The sequence below is a fragment of the Setaria italica genome, chromosome VIII, assembly GCF_000263155.2.
Source record: "Setaria italica strain Yugu1 chromosome VIII, Setaria_italica_v2.0, whole genome shotgun sequence".
Classification (NCBI taxonomy): Eukaryota; Viridiplantae; Streptophyta; class Magnoliopsida; order Poales; family Poaceae; genus Setaria; species Setaria italica.
The window spans coordinates 38982767-38996115 of NC_028457.1; the positions used below are offsets into that span (position 1 = coordinate 38982767).

At 49.2% G+C, this 13349-nt stretch overlaps 2 protein-coding genes across 3 annotated transcripts; both read left to right on the forward strand.

Annotated features, from left to right (window-relative positions):
- The first annotated feature begins 4862 nt into the window (after window positions 1-4862).
- LOC101768495 (splicing factor U2af large subunit B) lies at window positions 4863-9487 on the forward strand. 2 transcript variants are annotated; one of them, XM_012848369.2, is made up of 11 exons: window positions 4863-5049; window positions 5661-5887; window positions 6065-6154; window positions 6274-6347; window positions 7288-7364; window positions 7477-7518; window positions 7590-7649; window positions 7734-8354; window positions 8474-8609; window positions 8951-9018; window positions 9111-9487. In XM_012848369.2, the coding sequence occupies exons 1-11, from the start codon at window positions 4990-4992 to the stop codon at window positions 9147-9149; spliced, it is 1494 nt and encodes a 497-aa protein (XP_012703823.1). In that variant the 5' UTR covers window positions 4863-4989; the 3' UTR covers window positions 9150-9487. The 2 variants fall into 2 exon arrangements, with proteins under 2 accessions (XP_012703823.1, XP_004979989.1); XM_004979932.2 differs by having other exon boundaries at window positions 9124-9487.
- A 131-nt stretch (window positions 9488-9618) lies between these two features.
- LOC111258221 (UPF0481 protein At3g47200-like) lies at window positions 9619-11707 on the forward strand. The gene is made up of 2 exons (XM_022829141.1): window positions 9619-9910; window positions 10019-11707. The coding sequence occupies exon 2, from the start codon at window positions 10059-10061 to the stop codon at window positions 11586-11588; it is 1530 nt and encodes a 509-aa protein (XP_022684876.1). The 5' UTR covers window positions 9619-9910; window positions 10019-10058; the 3' UTR covers window positions 11589-11707.
- The last annotated feature ends 1642 nt before the right edge of the window (window positions 11708-13349 follow it).

Genomic DNA, 13349 nt, shown 5'->3' on the forward strand with positions numbered 1-13349 from the left:
CCCAATTTGAGCAACTAAGCAAGAACTATCTAACATCATGTAAACCCATGTTGATCAAGATGTAGGGATAAAACTAGGCACACCTTAAATATTTATATACTTAAAGTGCATAGCATATGTGTATTGAACATGAAAGTAAAGGTTGCATAGGATCAAATTGTGATCAAGGGCATGACTTGCCTTCTTGAACTTGCTCTTGCTGCTTAAAGTCCTCAAAGCCTTGCTCTTTGAATACCTCGAACTGCAATCCTTCTATGTGCATCAAGCAAGTACATACAAGCAAACAAAAGACTAAAATAACAAAACATTACATCAAACAGTAGCAACAGAGCAAGACAAGACCATAAAACTAATATTTGCATCAGCACGAACTATAGACGCAAGAATCGGTTAAAATGGATTTAAAATGCTAAAGATATGAGCTAAACAAGGTTCAGGAACTTAACTGTGAGAAAACTAAACTTTTAGGGACTAGAAACTAAGGGTTAAAATCTAATTAAATATATAAATCGAAGATTTAACACACAAAAGAGTAGATCTATGATGGCAGGCGATATTTTATAAAAGCAAGAGGCTAAAACAGAGAAAAAAGATCCAGATGTAATTACTTTTGGTATATAAGCTCTAATTAAAAATGTTGCGTTTAGACTTTTAAAAAGTATCCGGTGGCACAATGGGCCGGCGTCCATCCGTCCTGTGTCCAGGCAGGCCTACTGGGCAACGCATTCTCCTTCTCCAGATGAATCATTGAGCCTGAATAACAAAGAGACAAGCCTCACCAATCACACAATGTGGCATAACGATTGAGAAGGCGAGCCGAACTGAACTGAACCGAATCTACGAATGACTTGAGCCGATTCACATGTCTCCAGCTTTTCTTGCTCACGTCGTGACACTGTGCTCCATGCGGTGCAGCTGCCGGCCCAATTTTTATCTAGACGCAATATTAACGGTACATGTAGTATTGCACGGATATCAAACGTTGTAAGGTGCTTAAAAAAATCTTGTGAAAGATAGAATTTCCGGGGCTCCTATCTATCAATATAGGGCATCAAACTTCCAACCCACCACTGGCCCATTAAGAGGATCTCGAGCAAGGAATGACTGGATATTCAGAGGAATCACTCCATCAGTTCAAGGTGCTATGTTGCGTTTTAAGACTGTTTTTACGCAGGTTATCCTTCGCGTAAAAGAGGAGTGGAAACAACCAATGTTGGAATGGTTAGAGCATATATTGTAATCTTTTTGATTTTCTTCTTTTCCTTCTTTGTTTCTTGAGATGTACCCTCCACATTGTTTGTTTCTTTTTATTAATATATAACCAGCAGGGGATCATCCCCTCCTGTTTCATCAAAAAAGAGGATCTCGAGCAATCTTTCGTTTCCCCAATCCAACTACCATATTGGAGGAGTAGATAAGAAAATAGTGCTCCAACAATCTCCCTTTATCTTTTCCTTTTTCCATAATTATTGGGACAACCAATAACTCACCCGAACTCTCCATAAATAAAGGAGGAGTTGTGACTCTCCCAATACGGTAATTGAATTGGGATGGGATTATTGGAAGAGTGCAAAAGCAACTTTCCCAATAACGGTGAAAGTGATATTTGGATATCCCTATTAATTAGTTATTGAGAATATTTATTGGTGGAGGGGGATTGCTGAAGATGCTCTAAGCTCCTCTCCCTTCTTTTCTTCCCCGGCAACCCCTACCCCCGCCGTTTCCTGCCACCCATCGACCATGTTCCCCAACGAGAGCAAGAGCCAGCGGATCAGTGATGGGGAGTGGCAGGTCCAGATGCTGCTACTACAGTTCCTCCTTGTCACAGTGCGCCCTGTGGTCGTCATGCAGCTGCAACACTGCACCGATGGGCTCGACCCTAGTGGCGACATCTGCAGTCCTCGGCGGTGAGCTCCTAGGGAGTGGTGACGGTGAGAAGGCGACAACGGTGATCTGGGTGGTGCGGCGGCGGTCCCGATGCGAGGCAAAGAAGGCACATGGTAGCAGGGGCCGCTAGGAGGTGGGGACACGGAGGAGGTGCCGAAGGACGAGACGAGGAGGAGGTGTCGGGCATACACCTCGGGGCCACGAGTAGGCCTTGTACGGCCCACCCAGGGGCGTACTCGGACATGACCAGGAGTTGGAAGCTACGTCACAGGGCAACGTAGCCTACACGGACTACTGAAGACTAGTCGCGGTGCATAAGGAAACTACTCTACCGAGTTGGAGTAGGACTCTGTAATCGTAATCGACTAGGATTCCACCCTGTAACCCTGCTCCCCTGATATATAAGGGCAGGTAGGGACCCCCTCCAAAGAACCAACTCATACGCAATACAAACATCACACAAGACGTAGGGTATTATGCGTTCTAGCAGCCCAAACCTGTCTAAATCGTGTGCCTTGCATCACCATCGACTTCTTGATTCTCAACGTCTCCACCGCACAAAATACCTCCTAGAGGACTCCCTAGGCGGGTTGCCGGTCTAAAATACCAACAGCTGGCGCGCCAGGTAGGGGAAGTCGCCGAGTTTCTTAGCGCGAGATCGATGGCACCAATTGTCATCAAGCCAGCGCTCGCTTTCAAAGCAGGCGCAACTTTCATCTTCGACTCCTGGCTTTGCATCACCAACGGCGCCGGATCCTTCCAGCGCTACCTCATCAACAACCGGGAGAAAGAGCATCTCAACGAAAACCCTCTTCGTAAAGAAGCAGACAGCCTCATCGAGAAAATCGACAAATTCAATCTCAGATCAAGATTCGACTACAACTCGAAGTCCAACGACGACTCCGAGTTCGACTACAACTCGAAGTCTGACTACGACTCCATTTTTAGTTTCGAGTTCAACCCCAACTTGGGGTCCAACTACAACTACAAATCATATCCGGGTCAAACTCCATTCGGACTCCACAACGCAGCCACGGTCCATCACCCCTTACTCGAATCCAATTCGGACTAGAGTCGAAGGAAGACTATGCTACGACTCGGATACACCCGAAGAGTTCATCAGCAACTGTCACAGCTTCCTTGATGACGACTTCCACGGGCGGCTCGCCGGTGAATTCTCCGACTACGTCGTGGCGCTCACTTATGACTATGGGCAGCTCGCCAACAATTTCTTTGACTACGTCATGGCACTCGCCGACGACTACTTCGATGGGCGGCTCACCGGTGACTTCTCTAACTACGTCGTGGTGCTCACTGACGAGTACGGGTGGCTCACCGACAATTTCTCAGACTACGTCATGGCACTCGCCGACGACTACTTCGCTTGGCGACACACCGACAAAAACTTTGTCTGCTCACTGATGACTTCTCCGACTACGACACGGCGCTGGCTGACGACTATGGGCAGCTCGCCGATGATTTCTCGGACTACATCGTGGCACTCGACGATGGCTACTTCGACGGACGGCTCCCCGACGACTAATCCGACTTCGCGACGTCCCTCGGCGACCCACCGACGACTACTTCAACTTCGCGTGGGCGCTCGACAACTCGTTGATGGCTACTTCGCTCGGCGCACACCAACGAATACTTCGACTGCTCACCGATGACTTCTCCGACTACGTCGCGATGCTCGTCGATGACTACTTCGAGGGGTGACTCGCCAGTGACTACGTCGACTACTCGTCCCGACTAGAAAACTAGGTGGGGCAGATTTCGCACCATCAACGACTAGTCGGAACTGACTCCGACTAGTCAGCTTCGTCAACAACCGTCGTGGTTTCATTGACGACCGCCTCGGCTTCATCGACAATCGTCGACGAATCAAGCTAAGTCTCTTTTCTGACAATTTCCTAGCTTGATTTCCTCTTGTGCACAATACGCGCTCTACTCGCTAGAGGGCAGCAAACTCTCGCGCACAACACGCACTCTACTTGCCAGAGGGCAGCAAAACTCTTGTGCAAATGTGCTTGCTTTTTGTCGCAGCAGCGACTACTCACTTTTGTCTTCTCTTAAGGTCACTACTCTTCTCAAGATGAACTTGCCTTGACACGTGAACGCCTCAGGTGCACCTGTGATGCCAAATGCTAGTACACATACACGAGACCACGCTCTTAGTTGTGCACATAGCAATGCCCATACACATATATGAGACAACGCTCTCACACATGCAATGGCTACGGCTAAATGGGGACCGAGAGCCTAAACGTAATAGGCTAAATGCTCGAGAAGAATATGATCGAAACAAGAGCATGACACACAATATTTCATATTGATCACTGAATAACTTTCAGTAGTTTCAATATTCTACAAAAATGCTACATATTGTACGCATCTTTTCTTTCAAGTCAAACTTTGCCGCGACGCCCGCCCGCCATCCACCACCACCCTCCACCCCGCCTTGCCAAACTTGACGCCACTCGTGACCTCGGCCACCGGCCACCGTATGTCTAGCCTCGTCCGGCCGGCGTGCTTCCGCGCCGCCTAGCCCTTTTGAGCCGCCACCACCATCGAGCTTGCCGTCGCCGCCTCCTCCTCCTCTAAGGCTGGTGGCCATAAGAACCTCCGAAACTCGAACCCTAACCCTAAATACCGCCGGCCTCGACCATCGCCTGTGGCCGGCATCGACCTTGCCACCCCTCCAGTAAGCTTCCTTCCCCCAACCTTGATCCCGGCGGCGGCATGCATGCATGCAAGATGAGGAAGGGAGGCGACGGGAGCAAAAAGGATGGAAAAGAAGAACGTTTGGTCGAAAGCAGCTGCACGAATCTTTAAAGATTGGAACCCGGGAAATGGATAGGATTCGCGGTATTTCCGCGCAGCCACACGATGGTCCGTTTAGGCCCATTCAGGCTCAAATTGCTTACAGGCCCATCACGGCGCGGCCGCCTCCAGCAAAAAGGGCCGAGCAATCCAGTTACCATCCAGCCAGATCAAGACCTCCTAGAAGAAAGAAGAGCTCGCGACGAAGCCGGCGAAAGCCCCCCAAACCCTCCTCCTGTCCTCCCCCCCACCCCGACCTAGCAGTAGCGGCGCGACGAGATGGCCGACGACCCCACCGCCGCCGGCGGGAACCCCGTCGAGGACATCGCCCGCGCCGAGGTGAGCATCCCCGGCTTTCCCCACCCTCCTTGCTGCGGGGCGACCCGATCTGTGCCTGCGCCGGGCTCCCGCCCTCGTCTCGCGCCGGACTGCCTCCGCTCGGCTCGCCCCGATCTGCCCGCGCCGGTGGCGGCGCCTCGCGCCTCGTTCGTTTTCGGGTTAGAGGTGTCGCGTGGCGGTGTCTGGGCGGGGGGAATCCGGCCGGCGAGATGGGGTGTTTAGGTTTGGGCGTAGATGGAGTGGCCTGAATTGGTTGTGTCGTGTGACCGTCTGCTGGGGAGAGTATGGGCGAGGCAGGGGTTTTGAGTGGTGCCCATAGATCCATAGCAGATTAGCAGTGGCCAGTGGTTCACTAGCAGGAGGTTTCAATTAGTTCATTTTTCCGGCTTGTGATGTGCTGATTATATCACTGATGATGTTTTCCTGTTGAAACTGGACCTCAGGCCCAGCTCAACGCATTAAATCGCAGAGCTTTTATTTAAGCTATATATGGAACTCGAATTCAGATGAGGAAGTGCGATTCTGTTATTCAAAGACAGCTGCTTTTCTTTTTAGCCTAGTTTCTGTGCTGATAAGTGCAAGCTAAGATTGTGCTATACTCGTATCTGTAGGGTGACACGAATCCGCGTGAGGATGGCTTGTTGAAATCCAAGGACAGGGACAAAGATAGAGAAAAGGACAAGGACAGGGATTGTCGCAGGGACCGTGACAGGGATCGAGGGAGGGACAGGGATCGGGACAGGGATCGGGACAGAGACAGGGACCGGGACCGCCAGAGTAGGCATCACCGTGAAAGAAGGGACCGTCCTGATGATCACAGAGGCCGTGATTCTGAAAGGTATGTCTGTTAGCAATAACACTATGAAAACCTGTGTTGTGTGGTGTTTGCAACAGTGCCACTTCCGTTCTGGTGGATGCATCAGAAGTTATTCAATTGTATTCTTGACATGTCAGATTGTTAGTGTGAGGTTAACATGTATTTTTCTTGAACTCGTGTGTATGTAATAACAAGCAGGAGAAGAGATCGTGATAGAGATGGGCACCGCAGGAACCGTTCTCGCTCACGGTCTCGTTCAAGGGGTACAGATCGGTCGCGTTCAAGGAGGTATGACAGTGAAGATCCTAAATGATCCATTTAAGAGATTGAATCTATCTCTTTTTATATGTGAATCACTTCTCTCATGCAGTATTCACTAGTAATTGATACCAATTGTGCTGTTGCAGCAAACGAGTTAGTGGATTTGATGCGCCACCCCCACAAGCAATGAGTTCAACATTTCCAGTTATTCCAACCCCAAGTATGCTCTCATCACCTCAGTTAAAAATTTATATTTTCATCTTTGCAGTTGTCTAAATTATTTGTAGTTGTGACTTGCTTCCCAACCCAACCATTCATTTTCATCATGATTTACTATACACTGCCATTACTATAGTTTCTGGCATATCACCATCCGATATTAATTTTGGATTTAGCATCAGTGAATACTGAATAATGTTCAGCAAAATAAGGCTGTGTATTCCTTGATAGACCATCTCCAATAGTATCTTGTGGACATGTCCTTGGACTTGCCATATCTCACTGCACCTAACTTGCACCCCCTAACACCAATACCAAAGTGTTAAAAGATGCCTAGTGGGATTTACTATTTGGTGTAAGATCTGTAGATGCTTTTTTATAGGATGCTTTGAGAGACACTTGTGCAGAAGATATACCTTTAGAGAATGCTCACATTGATTGTTTTGTCTGTATAAGTGGCCCTTAAGCATACACTGGTGATCCTCTTGTATGTGTGGTAGTCTTGTGCAAATAGATTTTAAGTTTCTGTTTTATCGTTACCTAATAACTGAGAACTAAGCAATATTTTCTGCTTTTGTTCTTTGTTGTTTGTCTGTTTTGTGTATGTGTATGTTAAGAAGGCAACCGTGTATGGTAACAAGGCAATCTTGGGTCACTTGCCCCACTGCTGCCAGTGGAATGAGCTGCCTACTGTAGCTTTAATGTACAAGGAGGAATCAGTGCGCCGGTTTGATATCGTCCTGTTCATCTTCAACTAGCTAGTACAATAGTACTATGGTTGCTAGCTTCATGATCATTACTTGTTTATATCTGTCCTTGCACATATGTTACTAATCCTTTGACATGGAATACTGTGTAGCTTGTTCTGGATCTATAATTTTTCTAGGAATTAGTTGCTAATTGATTATGCCTCCTACTAGAAATTTATTGATGCCTTGCAGGCCAGTTACCGGGCTCTTCTCTTCCCAACATTGGTGGCATGTTTCCCAACATGCTACCTTTTGGTGTTACTGGGCAGGTAATTCCTTTCTTTAATATCCTTAATAAGAACTTTTACTCTTTTTTTGGTATTTTTTTGCCTGGACTAAATTGTTTACTGCTTTGTAACCATGTGCATTCATTGGAATCAGTTCAACCCCCTTGTCATCCAGCCACAAGCAATGACTCAACAGGTATGGTTCTTTAGTTAATAATGTTCTGCAGGTATTGATAAACAGTGTGCCAACATCATTTTTTCTCTCAGGCTACTCGTCATGCTCGGCGTGTTTATGTCGGTGGTCTCCCTCCATCTGCTAATGAACAGGTCTATACTTGAAATCGGTTATTTTACAATGCTTATGCATATTGTTTGCAACTGTCGGTTGAATTGTCTTTCTTTTTCCTGCAGACAGTGGCAGTTTACTTTAATCAAGTCATGGCTGCTATTGGAGGAAACACTGCTGGTCCAGGTGATGCTGTTCTTAATGTCTACATAAATCATGACAAGAAATTTGCTTTTGTGGAAATGAGATCTGTTGAGGAAGCAAGCAATGCAATGGCCTTGGATGGCATTTTGTTCGAAGGGGCGCCAGTGAAGGTCAGAAGGCCAACAGATTATAACCCTTCCTTGGCAGCTGCCCTGGGCCCAAGCCAGCCAAGCGCCAATCTGAATCTTGCTGCAGTTGGCCTAACAGCAGGGTCTGCTGGGGGTTTAGAAGGTCCAGACCGTATTTTTGTGGGTGGCCTTCCCTATTACTTCACTGAAGCGCAAGTTCGGGAGTTGCTTGAATCATTTGGACCTCTCCGAGGATTTGATCTTGTGAAGGATAGGGAAACTGGTAACTCAAAGGGCTACGCGTTCTGTGTTTACCAGGACCTCACTGTCACTGACATTGCTTGTGCTGCTCTAAATGGTATCAAGATGGGAGACAAAACCCTTACTGTCAGACGAGCAAACCAAGGGACATCTCAGCCCAGACCAGAGCAGGAAAGTATCCTATTGCAGGCACAGCAACAGGTGCAGTTACAGGTATGTTACCAACTATTGAATTGTCGTCCATGGCAACTACTTGTTCTCTTATGCCAATTCGGCTGGACATTTGTCATTATTCTCGGATTCCGTCCCTGAGCTACGCTCTTTGTGAACAGAAACTTGTGTATCAAGTTGGAGCGATCCCTACAAAGGTTGTTTGCCTCACCCAGGTGGTAAGTGCAGATGAATTAAATGATGATGAAGAGTATGAGGACATTATGGAAGACATGAGGCTAGAAGCAGGAAAATATGGTATATGCTGTCTCATCACTACTTTTATCATCTTTTAGGTTCTGCAATTTAGGGTTCTGATCACCCACTGAATGAGGTCCCATTTCTGCATGCTCTGATCATCTGCTTGTCTTAACCATAGCACCTCGACATGCCATTTTGGACTCTAGTTTTATTTATTCCTGTTAGTTTTCTCAAAGGACTAAAATATTATGGCTGTTAGCTGATTATCTTAGACATTTTTAATCCTGTTAGTTTTCTTTAGGACTAAAATATTGTGACTGTTAGCTGATTATCTTAGACATTCTTCCTCCTTTGTTTACTTTGTTTATTTATTACCCAAATATAATTTCTTTCCTCAGGTAATTTGGTTAAAGTTGTCATCCCTCGTCCTGATCCCAGTGGACAGCTAGTTGCAGGAGTTGGGAAGGTGAGCCTAGTGTTGTACTATGACTTGCGAGGTTCTCAAAACTTTGCAGAAACATTTGCGTTCTATTGACTTATTATCCCTGATGGATGAAGTTTTCTGTTGCAGGTGTTCTTGGAATATGCAGATGTTGATGGTGCTGCCAAAGCAAAGACGGCCTTACACGGAAGGAAATTTGGTGGGAACCCAGTGGTCGCGGTCTGCTATGCCGAGGACAAGTTTGCCAATGGAGAGTACGATGGATAAATGTTATCCCTCTCGATGTGTACCAGTAGTCGAGTCTTTTTGCTAGCACTCATTTCTATAACGCGACAAAGATAAATGCTTTGCCATCCAGGCTGAACATGTATGCCTTGGTCGCCCTGGATTTATGATTAGCCCACCTATGAATGAACAGTTGTAAGAATAGATTTTGAAAATCATTGCCTAATCCTCAGCCTCTCGACCTGTGTTTGGGTTCGCTTGTTCTGTATCTGGGGTTTCCCTCTTGTTTACGGCGAGTTCTTCGGTGAGACTGGTTTATGGGCAAACTGGCTGGCATTTCCAGTGGATGAGTATGGGGTGGCTGAGGAAGGTAATGCATAATGTTGTGGATGGTGTTTCACTATTGGTTGATAATGAACTTGATACTAGGTAATGTTGTGGATGCACAAGCTTGGTAAGGCAGTAAGCAAGCTCGATAACTGTATTTTGATAACGAGCTGAGCTGCCGAGGCACGTGGCCCATCCTAAATATAGTGTGTGACACTGGGGTTAGTATGCTCGATACACATGGATACGTGGCCACTTGCTTAGAGTGAATAGAAAAACCCGTCATGGAAATGGCCGGTTGGTCGTCGTCTATGCTGCCTCTATGAGAGAACCATCAGCAAGGTCGTGCTGCTTCTTCACAGATGTAAGTCCTCTCTCTTCTCTCTTTGCTCTCACACTAGCCATTACTTTTGTGTATCTAGCTCTCTGACCTATTTCCAGCACTTTTTTCACTCTACATTTTTTTTTACAGTACTTCTTGCAGCAATTGCTTTTAGCTGGCCAATTGGAGCATGGAACCAGATGCAACATGGGTGCCTTGCGACGACTTTGAGCTAGCCCAATACTGGAGCATGACACCAGATGACTTTCAGCTTGCCAACTGGACAGAGGAAGAAGAACCAGCAGCATGGCCTCATGGACTCGCCATGGATTCTACCGGAGCACAGCTTGTTGAATATGCAGAAGCAGCGACACCGCCGAGCGATCTGATCGAGAACACAGCGCAAGATCTTGAGGTTGATTTGCACAACATGGTACTGAAGATCCATACTGACCCGATCCACGTGTTCGAGAAAGCCGCGTGGGAGTTCAAGGTCGACGTGGACATGATGAAGATGAAGATCCACAGGTACCCTGCGAGCATCCGAGCTCTCGGCGAGCTCTACACCGTGCCGACGACGGTGGCCATCGGTCCCTACCACCACGGCCGGGACCACCTCAAGCCGGTGGAGAAGGTGAAGCACGTGGCCGCGTACCACTGCATCAGGGAGTCGGGGCGCTCGGTCCAGGAGATGTACGACGCGGTCGTCGCCGCCGCCGGCGACGCGCGCCGCCTCTACGACGGCGGCACCGTCGGCGACGAGGGCGAGTTCCTCCCCATGATGTTCTTCGACGCCTGCTTCCTGGTGCAGTACATGCTGACGTGCACCCGCGCCGGGCACGCCCAGATGGACCCGGCGCTGCGGAGCTTCTTCGACGCCAACGACAACGACGTGTACCGCGACATCACGCTGCTCGAGAACCAGCTCCCGTGGCGGGTGGTCGAGGCCGTCATGGCGTTCAGGCCCGTGCCGTTGGTGGAGTTCGTCGCGTCGTTGAGAGGCTGCCTCCAGGACCGCAAGGTCCAGGACTCCGACGAGGAGCGCTTCGCCCTCGACGACGGCTACGAGCCGCCGCACCTCCTCGGCCTCCTCCGGTACTACATCGTCGGGAGGAGCGCCGCCGGCAAGCTGCCGGCGCTGCCGGAGACCGACGCGATCTCGTTCTCCGTCAGCACCATCGAGCTCGCCGAGATCGGCGTCACGCTGACGGCGAACAAGGCCACCGAGCTCATCCACATGGGGATCAAGAAGAAGGGGAACCTCTTCGCCGAGCTCTCGCTGGCGCCGCTGTCCTTGGACGACACCCGCGCGTGCCTGCTCGTGAACATGGCGGCGCTCGAGCTGTGCACGACGTCGAGCTTCCAGGACGCCGACGACGAGGAGTCCGCCGTGTGCTCCTACCTCCTCCTCCTCGGCATGATCGTCGAGAGGGAGGAGGACGTGCACGAGCTTCGAAGAAGACGGCTCCTGCAGGGAGGAGGAGGGCTCACGAACAAGGAGGCCCTCGACTTCCTGGCGAGCCTCCATGGCCTGCGCCTCGGGTCGCGCTACGTCCGCACCATGGAAGAGATCGAGAACTACAAGGTGAAGAGGAAGACGAGGACCAAGGCGCACTCGTTCGTCTACAGGAACAGGAAGACCATGCTCGCCGTCTTCTCCGCCGTTACCGCAGTTGTAGGGATCGTAGGGACGCTCAAGTCCCTCAAGATCGTCCATTGATGCTGTGTCAGAGATGTTAGTTCCAACCTGTTATTACATTCGATCCTCGGTAATTAAAATTATTCATTGTATCTGATAATTAATCTGAATGACAGTGGCAGTAACATTCTGATTCTTCATATATTGTTCTGGCGACAGTCTTTTTTTTTTTTATGAAACGGGAGGGGAACCCCTGCTGGCTATATATTAGAAATAATTAAAAATTACAGTGGTGGTGCTGAGCACACCGGGTCTATGATACAAAAAAAGGTAGTGAAAAAAATTAAGAAGATTACTATAAATGGTCTAGCCATTGGAACATTGGTTGCTTCCATGATTCTTTCACCCGCAGGATTACCAATCTGTAGATTTGCTTGAACCGTTCCAATGCATTTTGGCAGGACGGTACAGTATTTTTGAAGATGCCGTCGTTGCGTTCCATCCAAATACACCAGCTCATAATGATGATTATTTCCATGAAGAAAGGGCAGCTGATTCCGGAAGCTAATGAGGGTGTCATAGGGTTGTTGGAGCACAACAACATAAAGACCCAGGTGGATAGAACTCTTGTGCAAAAGGGCAATGAAGCAGCAGATGAGAAAATGTTTCTTCTGTGTTGTGATTGCAAAGAACACAATTAGGAGGGTAGGACCATATGTTGTCGCTTAAGCACATTCCTGATGCTTAACCTATCTTTTAAGACAAATTGTGAGTTGGCAACGGGATTGGTTACTCCGTGCCCATCACAATTCATTTTTGATGGCGTGACAAATGACTGCTGGCAGATCTAGCATCCGCCAGCAACTTTGAGCCATCACAGTGAGCTCACGGTGCTGGCCGGGGGTTAGGTAGTCTTTCAGCATATTGATTTTTGGAATAATAAAAAAACCTGGCTGCCCGGCATCCGCGCCCGCTCCTAGAGACTCCATCGCCCATCGCTGCCGCACACTTGGAGACCCCATTGCCACCGTGCCTGCCATCGCACCGGTCGCTCCTGGAGCCACCCGCCGCCCCACCAGAAGCCACTGCGGGTGCGACGCTGGTGAAGCGGTGGCCGGTGGGACCGTGGGAGAAGAAGAGTAAGAGATCTTGCAGTCGGTCAAGCCCCGCCGGCCACTGCCTCACTCACCGCCCCTGTGACTCCTAGAGAGAAGGGAAAAGGAGATGTGAGGTGGGAGAGCAGTGTTAACAGATGAGAGAGAGAGAGGAGGATAAGGAAGGAAGAGCCGCCTCGCCTCCGGAGGCTGGGAGGCCGGGCATCGCGCGCGGTGATGTGGACTCCCCGCGCCCTGCCCCCTGCTAGGCCTTGGAGCACCTGGCCCCCGGCTGCCACTCCCGCCCTTCGTGCCTGCACCGCTCTTCCCCGCAGCTCGCTACTCCAGCCTCCCACGCCCGTGCCGCTCGTCCTCGTCGCCAAGTGCTCCTGCTTCTATTTTCTAGAGATAAGGAAGAGAGAGAAAGTGGAGAGAGAGGGAGAAGAAAATGATAAGTATTGTACTGATGCGTCAGCTGTCTCTCAACTTTAATTCGCACAGACATTTAGTGCTGGCAGGTGACTTTAGCGCCCGCCAGCATAGTAGTCTTAGTGCTGGCGGATGGCTTTAATGCCCGCTAGCAAAAATGAGGTGATCTGTGCTGGCAGGTGCTTCCCCACCGGCACAAAGAATCTTTGTGCTGGCGGGTGCCAATTATACCTATCAGCGTAATAATTTTCTGGTGTAAATCGTTTCTAGCGTAGTGCATCACTAGGCCAATGCATAGCTTGTTGCACACTGCTGTCCC